General features: G+C 35.2%; 1 protein-coding gene across 2 annotated transcripts in view; it reads right to left on the bottom strand.

Moving 5' to 3' along the window:
- Window positions 1-18,770, bottom strand: part of TAFA2 (TAFA chemokine like family member 2) — a 153,560-nt gene that overhangs the window by 32,760 nt on the left and 102,030 nt on the right. For both annotated transcript variants that reach the window (XM_039224955.1, XM_039224954.1), the window contains exon 3: window positions 18,212-18,336. In XM_039224955.1, coding sequence (XP_039080886.1) covers window positions 18,212-18,336 — 125 coding nt within the window. The remainder of the gene's footprint in view (window positions 1-18,211; window positions 18,337-18,770) is intronic.

The raw sequence follows: 18,770 nt of genomic DNA, 5'->3' as shown, positions 1-18,770 counted from the left end.
TTCATCTTGGTACAAAAGTTCTTCCCTATGGATGTGTATAATGCATGCATCTTGATGGATGGTGGTGTTTCTCTCGTGAAAGCTGCCAATTCTTCACATTATACCTGTGAAAACTACTACCAATATTTTATATGACTTATAACTATAGAAATGTCTTAACTTTTTTTGTGGATCTAGTTCTTTAGCCCTTGTAATTGTATATGGATGATTACACACACACTCAGTGTTGAACATTCACAATATTTCTTCTAAGAATATCAACTATGCAGTCATAACATTTGAAGATCAAGTTATAGTAATGTCAATATTAGTCAAAACTGAGAAAATATTGTAGAAAATATATTTACATTATAATGGTTACATGACATCTAGAGCTTTTATACTTCTTGTGAAACAATATTTAATTGGAGAGAGTACAAATTTTGGAATCAGATTTGTGACCTTTGTCACTTACTAATTATATAGTAACTTCATATAACTATATTATATATTTATATATGTAATTATATAGTAATTTTAAGTTAATTATATAGTTATTTTATGTAACTATATATATAATTATATATATAGTAACTTTAAGAAAGCTAATTTCTCTGGGCCTCTTTTTCTCATCTGTACTAAGGAATAAGAAGACTTATAATGGCAATGTGCTAATTACTAGAAATATTTTGTCTAGATGATATAGCATAGTACCTCGCAAAAGTTGTAACTCATCAAAAACAGGTATTATTATCAATGTGACTGCTATTTCATATCTTCTATCCATTTTTTAATACTATTGCAAATAAAATACCCAAGTGTATTAGTCAGGATATAGGTGGTCAGCCTTTTGTTCTAGTCAAGATTTTGAATGGATAAGGCCCACCCACATTATGGAGGATAATTGGTTTTACTCAAAATTTAGATTTAAATGTAAATCAGTCTAAAAACACCTTCACTGAAGCATCAAGAATAATGTTTGACCAAATATCAGAGTACTGTGACCCAGACAATTTGACATACAAGATTAACTGTCACCAAAACGAATTCTTGCTTTTGACTTTCTGAAAATACAATTCCTATACTTTACCGTCTTGTGAATAAATAAGATTATCTGATGAATAAACAAAAACTGTAATATTTGTTGAACTTCTCATTATTGGACATTGAAAGAGACTCTCCTAATGGGATCATTCCTCTTATAAAACCTATTAAGAGGTAGTTGATAACTGCATTTTGAACAGGGATTAGTCTATTTTCATGATTGGTTTATAGAGCTCCCATTTTGTACTAGATAAGAGGAGGAAAGAAGGAACATGCTCTGGAGAATACAGTATTTCTATTCCAAAGCAAAAGATAGGGGCAATCATCAGCAAGACTCAACAGGAGTGACATATACCTAATTATGCATAAGCAGTGAATGGTATCATTAATACCATATCCTCATGTTAGCAAAATTCACCTAGTAACACTCTGGAAGAGCACAGCATACTCTGTATGCATTCATCATGACACACAGTTGGTGTGCATGTGTGAGGATGTGGCTGAGAGAACCACAGTGAAGAAAAATGTAAGGATCATATTAGGTTTAAAAGGCTTGTGGTACCTTGACTCACTGCACAGCAACCAGCACGACTCTTCTGGGGGAAACAGTGAATTAAAAATTACCTGATCCATCCTGAAAATGTCTTCATCTTTCTGTAATCTCAGTAACTTCAGAAAGGCTGAACCCTTAGTGTGAGAGGTTAGTAGTATTACCAAAAAAAATTCTACCCTAGATTTTTTAAGTTCACTGATAGAAACACCTTCCTTTCATGTTGACACCTTTGGTAACACATAGCAAAGTGATATAGTTTTGCTGAATAGGGTCTCCTTAAACTACTACATAGGTGAAACGTCCATTTATCACAAGTTAACATTAACAGCCCTTATTCTAAACCTGTTTATAAGGAATCCCCTTAGCACTACTATAAGAAATCCTCAAAGTTAAAATGTGGAGGCAGATAGTTCACATCTATATTACATATGCAAGGGTACTCTTAACAAGTTTATTTCATTTGTGAAATTTAATCTCAAACAGTGGCTGACTGTCTGCCATACATTTGTCTTCAGTAATCTCACAAATTGATCATATGTTGTAACTGAAATTGGAGGTTGAGATTTCTAATCATGATACCTGTTTAAATTTTTCTGTCAGCCAAAATCTCTGAGGAGAATATTCAATTTTATTTCTTTCAAGCTAGCATAAAACCATCTCAGTATCTGAATCTTAGAAACAATCTGACCAAATCAACTCTCCCCACCATTATTCCAACAGGTCTTTCAAGAAGAGGTTATTTTGAAGTTGCAAAGTAGAAACTGTATTCAATTATTTTCAAACATCCTTTGAAAATGAATTTACACTACCTGGTATGACCTATTCTGTCTCTCTCTCACACTCCTATTCTCTTCCCAGTCCTGTAAAAGAAAACTAGGAGATATAAGGTAAAGGTAAAATACGTTTGCCACCAGAAGAGAATAAGCAATAAAAGGTGAAGTAGTCAAGAGTAAGCAGAAGTAGAGTTATAAGAAGTTATAACTCGTTATAAGAAGTAGAGTTCCTGGCTTGATATAAATGATAAAAACACATATTTCTTTATTTTAATTTGGCAATTTGAGTTTTAGATCTTTTCAACTGAATGGCTGATTTTGCTTTAAAATATATTGTTTTTAAAGTGTTCTTTTTAAAAAATTTTTAATGTTTATTTACTTTGAGAGAGAGAGTATGAGCAAGGGAGTGGCAGACAGAGAGGAAGATACAGAATTGGAAGCAAGCTCCAAGCTGCAGGCTCTGAGCTCTCAGCACAGAGCTTGAAGCGGGGCTCAAAGTCACAAACTCCAAGATCATGACCTGAGCCAAAGTTGAATGCTTAACCTACTGAGCCACCCAGGTGCCCCATGTTTTTGAAGTGTTCTATAAACTTAAAACATTAATAATTGTGTACACTGTTATGAGGTTCCAGTATTATTTCATGGCCACAATTTTAAAGTATTTTTTATTTAATTAGTTATTACTAATGCTCTCCCATACATAAAATCCTTCTTTCTCCCTCTCCTCTCTTCCATATTTTGTAAGTGTTAGGAAACTTTAAGATGATTTAAAAGTCTCATCTGAAAAGTTTTACTTTCTTATGATAGTATACTATCAGATATAAAGGTGAAAAACAATTCAGTTCAATCTTGATATTATAGAATACCATATTTTGATTGTGCTTAGACACTATATATTAAGGCCACAAACTGAATAAATTGCCTTTCAGTGGCATCAAAAATTGTTACCTTTGAGTTTTAAGAGGGCTATGGACAATGCAGTATTAAACTGCCAATATACTCCTGTGGCACCAGTACAAACCCCTCTGTTCTACCACTTAGGTACATGACAGTGATTTGCTTAGTCTCCAACTGACTGAACTCTTAGATAGCAAAGGGCCATAATGTTTTAAAATTTGCATCCTCAAAGCCTCCCACAATTTCAAGCACACAGCCACATATCAGACATTCAGTTTATCTTTACAGAGTGAATAAACAAATGAATGGACAATCTCCCCTTGAATAGTTTGTTATTTCTGCTATATTCTTTTTTTCTCCTAAATTTTTATTTAAATTCTAGTTAGTTAACATATAGTATAAAACTGGTTTCAGGCATAGAATTTAGTGGTTCATCACTTTAGTGGAGCCTCACCCAATGCTCATCATAACAAGTACCCTCCTTAATACCTATCACCGACTTAGCCCCATCCCCCACATCATCAACTGTCAGTTTGTTCTCTATTGTTAAGTCTCTTATGGTTTGCATCCCCCCTCTCTTTTTTTCTCCCTTACCATATGTTCATCCATTTTGTTTTCTAAATTCCACATGTGAATGAAATCATATGGTATTTGTTTTTATATCACTTAGCATAATACATTCTAGCTCCATCCACATCATTACAAATGGCAAGATTTCATTCTTTTTATGGCAGAGTAATATTCTATTGTGTGTGTGTGTGTGTAGACACACACACATATCTTCTTTATCCATTTATCAGTTGATGGAGACTTGGACTCTTTCCATAGTTTGGCTATTGCTGATGATGCCGTTATAAACATTGGGGTGTGTATATACCCCTTTTGAACCTATATTTTTGTATCCTTTGGGTAAATACCTAGTAGTACAGTTGCTTTTACTTCTGTTTATAACTTTTTGAGGAAGCTTCTTACTGTTTTCCACAGTGGCTGCACCAGTTTGCATTCCTACCAACAGTGTAAGAGGGTTCTACTTTGTCCACATCCTCGCCAACATCTGTTGTGTCCTGTGTTAATTTTAGCCATTCTGACAAGTGTGAAGTGGCATCTCAGCGTGGTTTTGATTTGTATTTCCTGATAATCAGTGATTTTGAGCATCCTTTCATGTGTCTGTTGGTCATCTGGATAACTTTCCAAAAGTATTTATCCATGTCTTCTGCCCATTTCTTAACTAAGTTATTCAGTTTTGGGGTGTTGAGTTTGGTATGTTCTTTATAGATTTTTTTATACTAAACCTTTATCAGACATGTCATTTGCAAATATCTTCTCTCATTCTGTAGGCTGCCTTTTAGTTTTGCTAATTGTTTCCTTCTCTGTGCAGAAGTTTTTTATCTTGATAAAGTCCTAAGAGTTCATTTTTGCTTCTGTTTCCCTTGTCTCCAGATAACTGTCTAGTAAGAAGTTACCATGGCCAAGGTCAAAAAAGTTGCTGCCTGTGTTCTCCTCTGGAATTTTGATGGTTTCCTGTCTCACAGTTAGTTCTTTCATCCATTTTGAATTTATTTTTGTGTATAGTATAAGAAAGCAGTCCAGGTTCATTTTCCTCCATGTTGCTGTCCAGTTTTCCCAATACTATTTGTTGAAGAGACTGTCTTTTTCCATCAAATATTATTTCTTGCTTTGTTGAAGACTGGTTGACCATATAGTGGTATGTCCATTTCTAGGTTTTCCTATTCTGTTCCATTGATCTATGTGTCTGTTTTTGTGCCAGTACTATACTGTCTTGATGACTACAACACTGTAATATAGCTAGAAACCCAGAATTGTGATGCTCCCAGCTTTGCATTTCTTTTTCAGGACTGCTTTGGCTATTCGGGGTTATTTGTGGTTTATGCAAATTTTAGGATTGTTTGTTCTAGCTCTGTGAAAAATACTGGTGATATTTTGATATGGATTGCACTAAATGTGTAGATTGCTTTGGGTAGTAGCAACATTTTAATAATGGTTGTTGCAATCCATGAGCATGGAATTTTTTCCCATTTCTTTCTGTCCTCTTCAATTTCTTTCATAAGTGTTCTATAGTTTTCATAGTAAAGATATTGTATCTCTTTTCTTATTGCTTTTGGTACAACTGTAAATGGCATTGATTTCTTATTCTTCTGTTTCATTATTGGTGTACAGAAATGCAACAATGTACAGATTTCTGTACATTGATTTTATACCCTGTGACTTTGCTGAACTCATGTATTAGTTCTAGCAATGTTTTGGTGGAGTCTTTCAGGTTTTCTACAAAGAGTAGCATGTCATCTGCAAATAATCAAAGTTTGACTTCTTCCTTGCCAATTTGGATGCCCTTTATTTCTTTTTGTTGTCTGATTGTTGAGGCCAAGACTTCCTGTACTATGTTAAATAGTAATGGTGAGAGTAGATATCCCTGTCTAATTCCTGACTGTAGAGGAAAAGCTGTTTACCCATTGAGAGTGATAATAGCTATGGGTCTTCCAGTAATGGTTTTTCTGATGTTGAGGTATATTCCATCTATCCCTACTTTGTTTTGGGCTTTTATCAAGAATGGATGTTTCATTTTGTCAAATGCTTTTTTGGCATCTATTGACAGGATCATATGGTTCTTATCCTTTCTTTTATCAATGTGGTGTATGATGTTGATTGATTTGTGAATACTGAACCACCCCTACAGCCCAAGAATAAATCCCACTTGATTTTGGTGAATAATTCTTTTACTGTACTATTGGATTCTATTTGCTAGTATCTTGTTGAGAATTTTTGCTTCCATGTTCATTAGGGGTATTGACCTGTAATTGTCCTTTTTAGTGAGGTCTTTGGTTTTGGAATCAAGGTAATGCTGCCCTTGTAGAATGAGTTTGGAAGTTTTCCTTCCATTTCAATTTTTGGGAACAGTTTGAGAAGAATAGGTATTAACTCTTCTTTATAATCTGGTAAAATCCCCCTGGGAAGCGATCTGGCCTTGAACTTTAGTTTGGTGGTAGAGTTTTGATTACTGATTCAGTTTCTTTTCTGGTTATGGGTCTATTCAAATTACCTATTTCTTCTTGTTTCAGTTTTAGTAGTTTGTATATTTCTAGGAATTTGTACATTTCTTCTAGATTTTCCAGTTTGTTAGCATATAATTTTTCATAATATGTTCTTATAATTTATTTCTGTGTTGTTGGTTGTGATCTCTCCTCTTTCATTTGTGATTTTATCAATTTGGGTCCTTTCTCCTTTCTTTTTGGTAAGTATGGCTGGGGGGTTATCAATTTTATTCTCTCAAAGAATCAGCTTTAGTTTCATTGATCTGTTTTTTTGTTTGTTTCTATATCATTTATTTCTCCTCTAATCTTTATTATTTCCCTTCTTCTGCTAGCCTTTGGCTTTATTTTCCATTTATTTTCTAGCTTCTTAAGGTATAAGGTTAGGTTGCATACCTGAGACTTTTCTTGCTTCTTGAGCTAAGCCTGTATTGCAATATATTTCCCTCTAAAAACTCTTTTCTCCATCCTAAAGGTTTTGGACTGTCGTTTTTTCATTTTCATTTGTTTCTATATATTTTTTTATTTCTTCTTTAATTTCCTAATAGCCATTCATTCTTTATTAGGATATTTTAATCTCCATGTATTTGTGATCTTTCTAATTTTTTTCTTGTGTTGACTTCAAGTTTCATAGTATTGTGTTCTGAAAACATGCATGGCATATTTCTGTAGTTTTTGAGGGCTGTTTTGTGAGCCAGTATGTGATCTACCTTGAAGAATGTTCCATGTTAACTCAAAAAGAATGTGTATTCCACTGCTTTAGAATGAAATTTTCTGAATATATCTGTTAAGTCCATTCAGTCCATATTGTCATTCAAATTGTTTCCTTGTTGATTTTCTGTTTAAATGATCTGTCCATTGCTGTAAGAGTAGGGTGTTAAAGTGCCCTACTATTATTTTATTATCAATGAGTTTTTTTACATTTGTTATTAATTGATTTGTTTATTTGGATGTTTCAAGTTAGGGGCATAAATATTTACAATTGTTAGATTTTCTTGATGGGTAGACCCCATAAGTATGATATAATGCCCTTCTTCATCTCGTATTATAGTCTTTACTTTAAAATCTAGTTTTTCTAATATAAGTATGGCTACTCCAGCTTTATCTCTCCATCCATTAACATGATAAATGGCTCCCTATCCCTTCACTTTCAATCTGCAGATGTCTTTAGCTCTAAAAGGAGTCCCTTGTGAGCAGCATATAGATAGGTTTGGTTTGTTTGTTTGTATCCATTCTGATACGCCGTGTCTTTTGATTGGAGCATTTAGTCCATTTATATTCATAGCAATTATTGAAAGATAAGAATTTAGTGCCACTGTGTTGCCTATAAAGTTGATGTTTCTGGTGATGTTCTCTGTTTCTTTCTAGTCTTTATTGCTTTTGGTTTTTTATTTCCTCCCTCAAAGAGTCTCCTTTAACATTTCTTGCAGGGCTAGCTTAGTGGTCACAAACTCCTTCAGTTTCTGTTTGTCTGGAAAACTCTTTATCTCTCCTATTCTGAATGACAGCCTTGCTGGATATTCTTAGCTGTGTGTTCTTTCCATTCATAATGTTGAACCATGCCACTCCCTTCAAACCTGCCACATTTCTGTGGACAGATGTGCTGTGAACCTGTTCTGTCTTCCCTTGTAGATTAAGGACTTGTTTTCCCTTTCTATTCTCAGGTTTCTTTCCTTGTTTGTGTATTTGTGAGTTTGACTATGATATGTCTTTGTTATGGCTGGCTTTTGTGGAATTTTATGGGAGTTCTCTGTGCTTCCTGGATTTCGACATCTATTTTCTTCTCCAGATTAGAGAAGTTTTCATCTTTAATTTGCTCAAATCTCCTTTTTCTTTCTCTTCTTCTATGATACCAATGTTATCATACTTTAAAGAGTCACTAAATTCTCTAAGTCTACATTTGTGATCTAACACCTTTCTTTCCCTCTTTTTTCAGCTTCATTATTTTCTATAATTTTATCTTCTATATCACTCATTCATTCCTCTGCTCTGTCCATCCTCATTGTAATTGCATGCATTTGCTTTTGCAGCTCAGTTATAGCATTTTTTTTATTTTGGCCTGACTAGTTTTTAGTTCTTTTATCTCTGCAGTAAGGAATTTTCTAATGTCTTCTATGCTTTTCTTAAGCCCTGCTAGTATCCTTATGATTATTGTTTTAAATTCTGGTTCAGACATCTTGTTTGTATCTGTATTGATTAAATCCTTGGCCATGACTTATTCCTCCATCTTGTCATTTTGTGTGGGTCATGGTTTTTGTATGTGTTAAGAAATCCTGTTGTATTTGGCTCCTGAGAGTAGTGACTATATTAAGAAGAGGTCCAAACACAAATAAACAAGTTCTTTTTGTCCCCAGAGAGGCCATATCAGCACTCACAAATGCAGTCCAAGCAGGGGAACTATTTTTCCCCAGGGGAGCAGGGTATCCTCAGACCACACTGCTGGCTTCCAGGTCTCTGCCCAGCCCACCAGGAATGATCTTGGTGATGGTGTGGACTTCTAAAACTTCAGACTTTCAGCTCTGCTACTTATTACTTGTGGTATTCAGTCCCTCTCCTTTTTCCAGTCAGTAGTTTTGGGGAAAAGTTTTCCTTGTGCAATATCCCACACGTGCTTTCACTCTTTCTTTCCCTCTCTCTGTGATAAGGGCTTCCTTCCCTTCACAGCACTCTCAGTTCTTTTTGCCTCCAAATTAACTCTCCATAGTTCCTACCTTCCACGATGTGCCATTTATTTAAATCTCTAGTTGTGCAGTTTTGCTCTCAGTCCTTGGATAAATTTCTTGGGTGTTCAAATGATTTGATATTTATCTAGGTGTGTTTGAGGGATGAGGCAAGACTAAGGCCCCCTACTCCTCTGCCATCTTAATCTTGTAATTCTGCTATATTCTTATTTATTTTAAAAATGTTTTTTATACTGCATTCTTCTTTAAATAGATGCATTTTCTACAGTATTTTTAATGGGTTGCCAATGGCACCATCCAATGAGGAAGCTAAATTTAAGATTACGAAAGTAAATCATATTCAACTAATGGACTGTTAACTTCTAATATTTCTTTCATGTTCAGAAAGAAATTTAAAGTCTACATTATCTGGTAGGTTCTATATGTTTGTTGTATCAATTGACAGCCCTGGTTCCCTGGAACTCTCTCAATTTGCATTTTCTCAGACTCTTGGGTCTCTTCATTTTCTAATCACTCTGTCCACATTTCATATTCCTAAGGAGGTACCTTCCCTTGAATTACCTGCTAAAATGTCTTTGATCCTCTTGTCTCTCAACACATTTCTTCTGAGACAGCCTTCTGAATCATTTCCTCATCATTTAAGGGATAACTGTTCTCAAACTTCTATCTTCATCTCTAAGGCTGTATTTCAAACTGTCCACTCGATATCTCCATCTCATTGTGTCCTTATCAGCTAATATCATCAAATAGGTTAGGCCAAACATAGGGGTTTTTCTAAAGTTTGCCTTTTACTAAAATTTAGACTACGACACCCCCAGTGTGTCACTTTCCTATCTTAGTTCAGGTCCATCATCTCATACGTTTCTTAATTCTTTGCAAGTGACATGTTGCCAACAAACAGATTTTCTAAACTGTAAACCACATCTCTTCTCCTTAAGGTTCTTCAGTGGTTTATCATTTCTTAGAGATTAACATCAATCATTTAGCATGGTTTCTTAAAGAACTATTATGATATAAACTCAGCCTGCCATGATTCCCCTCACACACATGAACTGGTTTCTATTCCATGAGCAAAGAAAGACATGATCTTCTATATCTGCCTTTGCATAGTCTGTTTTTTGTTGTGGTGGTGGTAAACTAGCCTACTCTCAATTTCTGCACATACTTTAAGTCACAAACTTATGACTTTCAGAAATGTGGAATTTATTTTTTCCCAAGACAGCCCATTCAACATCATCTAAAGCTGACACCATTAGAGTTATTCCTTGCCCTTAATTGTATTCCTTGTGGTCACACAGAATAAGTCTAATTCTCTTCTTTTATGTGATCTTCAAATAATTTAAAACATGTTACTCCTAGTGCTTCTGTTCTTCGAGGTAAATATCCACAAATTCTTTTAGATAAGCTTTTTTCTCCCTAGCCCACTAAAAGTTGGCATCCAGAACTTTACTGGGTGCCCCAGATAAGGTCTGACCATGATAGAGTGAAGCTTGACTCTGCTCTTTGTATTATACACAGCTCACATTATTTATAGGTGGACTGCCCAGCAGGGATCTGGGATTTATGCTCATCCTAGAGAGGAATGGGAATTAGGCCAGTTTTGTTTTCTAATGCAATCTTGGCACCAATCATAAAGCATTTGGAATTCTGAGCTTGTGGAAAATTTACCTTTTATTTCTCAGCTATATTTTCATCCTATTGTCCAAAGCAAGAAAATAAAATTGGATCTGAAAGCATTGATTAAGAGGTTTAGATTCCATGGAAATTGTATGAAGGGCAGAGGAGAGAAAGAGGTATGGGGGATGTACACAGTGAAGATTATCTATGGTTTTTCATAGAGCTGTTACCTACCATAGAAAAATGAGAAGGCATAAAACCCCCACCAACTACGATTCCTTGAAAATTCCATTCTCCTCTCCAAGTCCTATGAGGTACTCTTCTTCATTTATTAAGGCACTACAGATAACCAAAAACAGATGACAGGATTGCCTGTCTCAGGGATAGTTACCTCTGAACAAACATCAAGTTCTTCAGTATTAAAAATATATCCCTCACAGAAGTTTAATCCTCAGATAAGAGGAATGTGATCCTCACCACTTAATCCACAGGACATAAGTAAGAGCCTAAGGATGTACCACATAGTTGCTAATGACGTTCCATCATGTTTCAACTTGATTCTATTACCGTGTGTGAACACTCACAATTAATTATAAGATTATACTCACAATATTCAGAGTAACAGCTATAGATGTATTTAAATCTTAAAGGAACTTCAAAGCACTCATATGTTGCCCATTTTCATTTAAATTATAAAACTACAGGCCAGGTTTTGGAAATATAGCCCTGATGATACATATTTTTAAGTCTTTGCATTAATTTCCAATAACTCTCTAAAGAAACACCAAGAGAGACACTCCTGGTACTATTAAATTATGGTTAATTAAGTAAGCATCTCTTAAATCTTTAAAACACCACGTTTAAATGTTACTAGTGCTGATCCGTGGACACAAGCTTGTTTTCCTACCTACCTTTGGACTCATTATCTAATTGTGAGGGAAAAAGTCCTTTAGTATATTAATCCATTTCTGTCCACATCTCCTTTTAAAAAAAAATTGGTATTAATTATATTTTTCCTTAAATACTTTTCCAAATGTTCCTACTATTTGAGATTTTAAATCTTTTGTAATATCAAGGTCACTCAATGTGTGCATTTATTACTATAGTAAAACCTTTTTGCCTATTCTTAATGCATATCAAGTTCAAGATGTTCTATTATATTTATTTCCATTAATTAAAGGACTTAGACTTAGTGGGTATTAATGCAAAACATACATAAAACATGCTCTTCCCATAGTTGTCTCCATCTCCGCTACTGGCAACTTTGTCATTCTGCATGCTCAGGACAAAAATTTCAGTCAGTCATGATAGGCCTCTGTTACCCTTCTAATCCTAAACTCAACCAGCTGCCCTTGCTCACTACACTCCAGCCACACAAGCACCATTGCTGTCCCTTGAATATGATAGTCCCACAGCATGTCCCAGGGCAGGTCCTTTGTACCCTTTCTTCCCCTTACCTGGAAAGCCTGTCCTCAAGATAGCCATGTTCCCCATTCCCTCATCTCCTCCAAGACCATAATGAAATATTCAAACTTCCTTCTCTGCACTCTCCATTTTCTGTTTTCCTTTCTTCCACAGCACCTATCACCATCTACCATACTATCTACTTGACCTACTCATTTATTGTCTCTCTCTGCGTGATAGGTAGAATTCTAAAGATGGACTCCCAAGATTAGTATGTATTTCAGTAACTCCAGGACAGTAATCTAAATACTTTTGCAAAGGAACTTTGTAAGGTCCTTAAGGTTGCTAAACAGCTGACCTTAACATAGGAAGATCATCTGGGTCATCTGTGTGGAGCCAATGTAATTATACCTGGCCCTCAGAAGCAGAAGAGAGAGACATGGGGGTCAGAGAGATTCAAGGTGTGAGAAAGACTCTGTATGCAGTGGCTGGTTTGAAAATGAATAAGGGTAATGAGGAAAGCAGGCATTCTGGCTGAGGTGAGGGAGGCTCCCTGATGACAACTACTAGAAGAATAGAAACCTCATTCCTGCTTGTACAAGGAACCAAAATCTGTCAACAACCAGAATGAGCTTAGAAGCAGAGTTTCCCTAGAACCTCCAGACAGAAACACAGCCCTGCTGTGAAAAGATGAAACACACCCCATGATTTTAGCCTTGTGAAACCCAGAGCCAATAAACAGCTGAGCCATGCTGTGCCCAGAGTCTTACCAATGGAGAGTAAATGAGCATTATGGTAAGTCACGAAATTTGCTAAGGGTGCAATAGAAAACTAGTACACCCTATTAGAAAATAGGCTTTATGAGGACAGGGATTACCATCTGGGATTTTTTTCCCCATACTGTGTGCAGAGCCTAGAATAGCACCTTACACAATAGACAATAAATTATACACAGTATATCCATTCTTTCCCATGAAATCTGTATTTTATAAGATGATATCATTTTTAACCTCAAAACATTGAATGAAAATATTTAGAATTAAAGTGTAAAACATGAATTGATTTGAAAACTATTTAGTCAGTATCCCTGCAGATCAGTAGTGGCTAGTTGCTACTTCCCAAAGTACCGGTTTTCAAAATGCATGTCATAACATCATGGCAGATCATAAAATCAAGTTATGGGGTTGAGATAGGTAGAAAGGAAGAAAACAAAATCCAAAAAATTAGAACTTTTAGTGTGAGATGTATGAGTGTATGTTGGATCACACTGTAAGATGTATTTCTTACTGTAGAAATGTACCTTCAAAATAACTGGAAAACAACAGCCCTAAAGGTCACCACACTCTGCTGTGGACCAGGATGCAATTTAGGGCCTGACCAGAGGTGAAATGAAGACAAATGAATGGTGAATGTGTCTGTTATGAAAGAGCTGATCAGGAAAGAACTACACTATCCTAAGTCTGTGATTAAATTTGCAAGGCAAGAGAGCACTATGGTTGAAGAATTCACACAAATTGCACCATGTTAAAGTGAAGAAATGAACCCTTTCCTCTTGCAATATATATATATTTTTTTGTTTTGGGGCTGGCTGTAATAGTGCCCCTGGACAGTGTTCAGGTCCCCAACAAAGAGCAGTCACTGTTCTTAGTATAAAATCCAGCAGCATCTGGAGAGGATGACTTGAGAGTTTCTTTCTTCCCTTACAGGGAAAGGATTAAAAACTTATCTATCTTCTGAGATTAGCCAGTTATTAGTGTCATATAAATTTAGCTGGAAAGGAAGTTAGAAATATCCTTGGCACGTGGAACCAAAAAATAAATACTTGTTAGAGGAATTGGAAATTGAGTCTAACAATATCCTCATTTATTTTGCAGATGAGGGAGCTGACCTAAAGGCTTACACTATTGCCATTATTATAACAATGTTCCTCTTATATTTATCCATGATTCCAGTGTTTACTGTCCATGGAATGCATGTAGATAACAATATAAGAATAATGCAACTGTACACTATTCATTCCCCCACTGGAGAGCACACTTCTGGCTGGTAGGGATCACACCACATATCTTTGTACCCTTGTTAGTGCCTACCGTGGTTGGGGAAATTAATTAAGATAATACCTGCAGTACACTTAACAGAGTGCCTAGTATACTATAAAAGCTAAGTAAATACCGTCATATATGCTTTTATGGCTTTGACTGTAATAAGAGCATTATTATTATAGAATGTTTATGCATGGGAAATTCTTAACACCTATTGATTTTCACTGCATTATACAACAAAAAAAATCATACTTTATGCACTTAAAGTCCACTTATATTTGAAGAGACATTAGAACGCTTGAGTTCTTATCTACCTAAGGCACTTTAAGTAAATTACTAAAGATAAAAGAATTCCAATTAGTTAACTATCACCCAGAAAATTTCTTAAGTATATGAAAAGTAAATAGACCTAGGATTTGTGATTCATAAGGATAATATTTCTAATGAAAATATAAAATCTTGCATATTATGAAATCCATCCTTCTTTAGGTAAGAATCAGACTTGATGCTGCATGACCATTGGCATTGGGAGTTTGGAGCCGATACCCATGGCCACAGGCTCTGAATTCTAAAAGCAAAATGTGACTTCCTTTAGGAGATGTTCCACAAAGAAAGAATATCAAAACATTAAAATAAGTGAATCACAGTCTATTTTTTCTGAGGATCCAACAATGTTATCAAAGATTTTTTTTTCTCAAATCTTACAAGCGCTACAGCACCTTTCCCCCCTGCTACTTTTGTATGATATAATTAGCGTATAATTATGTGCTCTTTCACACTGGAAAGACTCTTCTTTTATTAATGACTCTTTGAAAAGTTCTTTATTATTTATCTTTGAAAGTAAGTTTGAAATCAAAAGGCTCTCATGCCTTTTCCTTTCTTTTGAGCTTAGGAGTTCTTAAAAGTAATACAATAGATGGTTATGGATGTCACAGGCAGTCCTAACTTTCCATTTTTAAGATGAGAAACAGGATTCAGGAAACAAATGTTGCATCCTCACTTCCCTCCAGATTATATGTTTGGGGTATTGAAGAACATATATGCAAAATATTGATGTTCCAACAAGGGCTCTCTATGCCTTTTCTCTCTTGTCGGGACAAATAGAAAATGGGTCAGAACAATAAGCTTCCTGAATCTAGTACAAAGACAGAAGGGGGGTGGAATTCACATTTATCATAGGTAAATTTCAAATGAGTCTTAAATGAAGATTCACCCAGCCCATAATGTAGTCAGTTCTGGAAGGTACCACCGTATCTCTGTGGAGGCTAAGCAAGCCTCATTGCTGTTTTTGGCTGACTGCTTTTGTTCCAACATTAGGCTTACTAGAGTACTCCAGATTGAATATGGGCAATTAAAAGGGGGGGGGTGTACATTATTGCAAATTTTAATCATTTCTTGAGCCATTTTGCTTGCAGTGATAATCCCACATGACCAACATATCTTGCATAAGAAACTCAACTGGCTTTTGGCTGCAAGCAGTTCTTCAGTTACTTTGTAACCTATTCCTGCTTAACTTCTGGACTTTCCCCATTTGTGGCCAGGATCGGCCAAATCAGGGCTTCAGTGTTTGCTTGGCTCCCCACAGCCATGGCTAACTTTTCTAAGACTGGCCCATGAACAATAATGCCAGTGACTCAAATAATGATCAGAACCTTCTCAATTACACTGCTGCTATTTATGTACAGCAGAAACTTCTGTCCAACACTTCCGCTGTGTGCAAAGTAATACTGTGTCAGAAGTATTTCAAAATTTTGTATCTCCTAGGTTTTTAGTACTATCTCAGTGGAGATAGAATAATAATAACCTGATGAACTTGGAAACTTTGTTTTTGAGGACTCGGGGAAATTTACCCAAATTATTTTGTGAGCCAAAAAACATTCAAAATTACACATATTTTTGCCTAGCCCTTTGGAATGCCATGATGTCCCTTTAGTTGGAAATGTCTACATAGCTGCATTTTCACCAGCTATCTTTTTCTTTTGAAGAAAAAAAAATACTAGTTTACTTTGAAAAATACTAATTTACTTTGTACTCAAGAAATTCCATCTTTCAAGATCACTGGTCTTATATATGATGAATTTTAATTTTTAAATGAGAATCACAGTCTGTCAGTTAGAAGGAATATTAAAAGTGATGAATTAACACCTAGAATTGCATGACTCCTCTCTCAAATATGTAAAATGAGGTCCTCCTTTAACAGCTCTTCTTCAGGGCAAAAGAGATAAAGTAGAAAGTACAAGCCACTATATGTGGCATCACACCTTAACTAAAACAAAATGGAGGATCTAGCTATGGTCCTTCCTCACTCACAAGGTGTTAGCCTGTCATCCAACTTGTTTAATTATGTTATGAAAACCAGTTAAATTTGAAGAATTTCAGACACAGGATTTCACCTTTGGACCACTGAGAGTAGGGCCCAGCCGGGAGTGAAGCAGCCACTTGTAAAACTATTTACCACGAGAATTTTGATCCCATGGTCTTGACCTTTTCATTTCAATGATCCAGAAAGGTAAAGATAATTTTAAAGGTCTACCTGATATGAATAGAACGATAAGTAATAGTGAGAAAAGCTTCCTAAGAATAAGTTAAATTATCTAGTTTAAACTACAGGTTAAAAGATTCAGTTCTGGAATGAGACTGCTTGGTTTGAACCCTGGCTTCCCTGTTAATTAGCTGGCTGACCTTGGGAAGTCATTGAAGATTCCGAAACTTTGGTTTACTCATCTGTAAAAAAGAGATAATAATATTATCTTCCTCACTGGGCTGTTAAGAGGATTAAATGAGCTCCTTCACATGAAGTGCTTGTTCGGTTTATGGCATATGTTTTAAGTATCCTATAAATGTTAGCTTCCTCATGTCCACTGAAGTAATAAAAAAACAGTTTAGTTGTAGAGTGCTAGTTTTTTTAATTTGCTTCAGAATCTCAAATCTTCAGTGAATTTCCATGAGTGCTATTTTGGACTAAGAATTAATAGTGTTAGGAAGGAAATATTTTCATGCTATAAATAACTTATCAGGAAATTTTTTATTGCCAGGATGTTTTTAACAAATCAATATACTGTATATTGTGTGTTAACGGACTGGATAATATAATTATTCTAATTAACTGATCACTCACTCTGTGGGTTTTGGGAAAGTGTGTCACCATTTAGCCAACAAATACAGTCATAAATAATTTGACAAAATATAAAGTTATTATTTCTGGTATTGGAAACTTAGTTTTGTGTATGTCTGAATGGCCAATGTACTAAACATGTTATTCACAGACTGATTTATATATCTGAAGGGATTTTAAAAATAATCCTTTTGGCTATGTCCAGAGAAGGCTTTTTAAAAAACTGCTATTATTAAGCAATATGATAAATTAACCAGTCTCTGGTTTTATATTAGTTTTTGTAAAGTATCACCTTATATCATTATTCTGTTCTTGTCCCCAATTTTCCAATTCTAATCAATAGTCTGCTTTCTCCTCAGAGCAATAAGCAAAACAAGACAGAACATTCATTTGCTGATTCTACAAAGAATTTAAATTCTGCCAGTCTAGAATATCCATGGACCTAATTAGGAAATCAAAGAATAAATCTAACCATTTTTCACTTCTCTACCATGTCCCAGAAGTCAATCATTGCATAATGAAATACATCATTGCCTGAAGAGTGTTCCTTTCATATCGACCCTGAGATTTAGAAACTACTAAAAGTAACTCATTACAATGATTACAGAGTTAACCATTAGGAAACTATTTATTGACCCAGAAATCAGGGAGATCAAAATAATTACTTTCAGAAACATGAAAGAATCTTAGTTGGGAGTTTATATTGAGTCATATATAAAATAAGTTCTCTTTTTCCAGAATTATTCAAATTACTGTCCATTAGAAGGATAGGGATCGGGGTTACCTTCCCAGCATTTAACATGCATCCTCAGGGGTTTTCACATTACTATAAGTATCTCATGAAGGAACAAATAACATGACAGTTTAGGGCAATCTAAAGAAGATGTTATTTTGAGTGAAATAAAAATAGGCTATGAGAAAATGAATTAGGAAGAAAATGGGGGGTGGGGGCGGGAAATGTAGTATGAAAAACTACTCTCTACAACTAATGTTACTACACATGCCCATGCTCTATAAATTCAGAGACATTTTGCTTTCCCAAGTTGGCTGTCCACTTACCCTCGTTGTTTTCACTTTATTCCCAGAGGAACAGCTCCATCCTTTCCGATCCGGAAGAACTTTACATTCCTCTCCCTCAAGACATGGTTGCATATGGCACCACCATTTCTGTTCCACTATTGAAGCTACAAGAGATAGAAAAATCAATTCAGTGTTTTCTGTTTGGGCTGGTTAATTCTCTGGGCGCATGTTCAAAGAGGAAAAAAGGACACTGATATTTCCCATCATTAGGTAGACTGGGTTTGAGGCATGCTTCTCTCTTTGTCTAAAGGGGCTGAATATTTCTAGATTTTCTGACTAAAAGAATTTTTATGTTACAGTTTAGTTTATTGTGGTAAGAACACTTAACATGAGCTCTACCCTCTTAAATAGTATTGTTAATTATAGGCACATTGTTGAAGGATTTTTTCATGTGAACATATATAGGCTTCGTGAAAACTAATACAGTGGAAAGAAGCTTATGTAGGCATATGCATGTACTGTTTTACCTAAATATATTTTTAAAAATGAACCTATAACAAGTTCAGAGCCAGTATTATAGAATCAGTGTAATCTTTCC

Source organism: Hyaena hyaena, unplaced genomic scaffold (assembly GCF_003009895.1).
Source record: "Hyaena hyaena isolate Hyena2069 unplaced genomic scaffold, ASM300989v1 scaffold_1828, whole genome shotgun sequence".
In the NCBI taxonomy this organism is placed as follows: domain Eukaryota; kingdom Metazoa; phylum Chordata; class Mammalia; order Carnivora; family Hyaenidae; genus Hyaena; species Hyaena hyaena.
The sequence above is the reverse complement of the archived record's forward strand: the minus strand, read 5'-3'. Positions and strand labels throughout refer to the sequence as shown.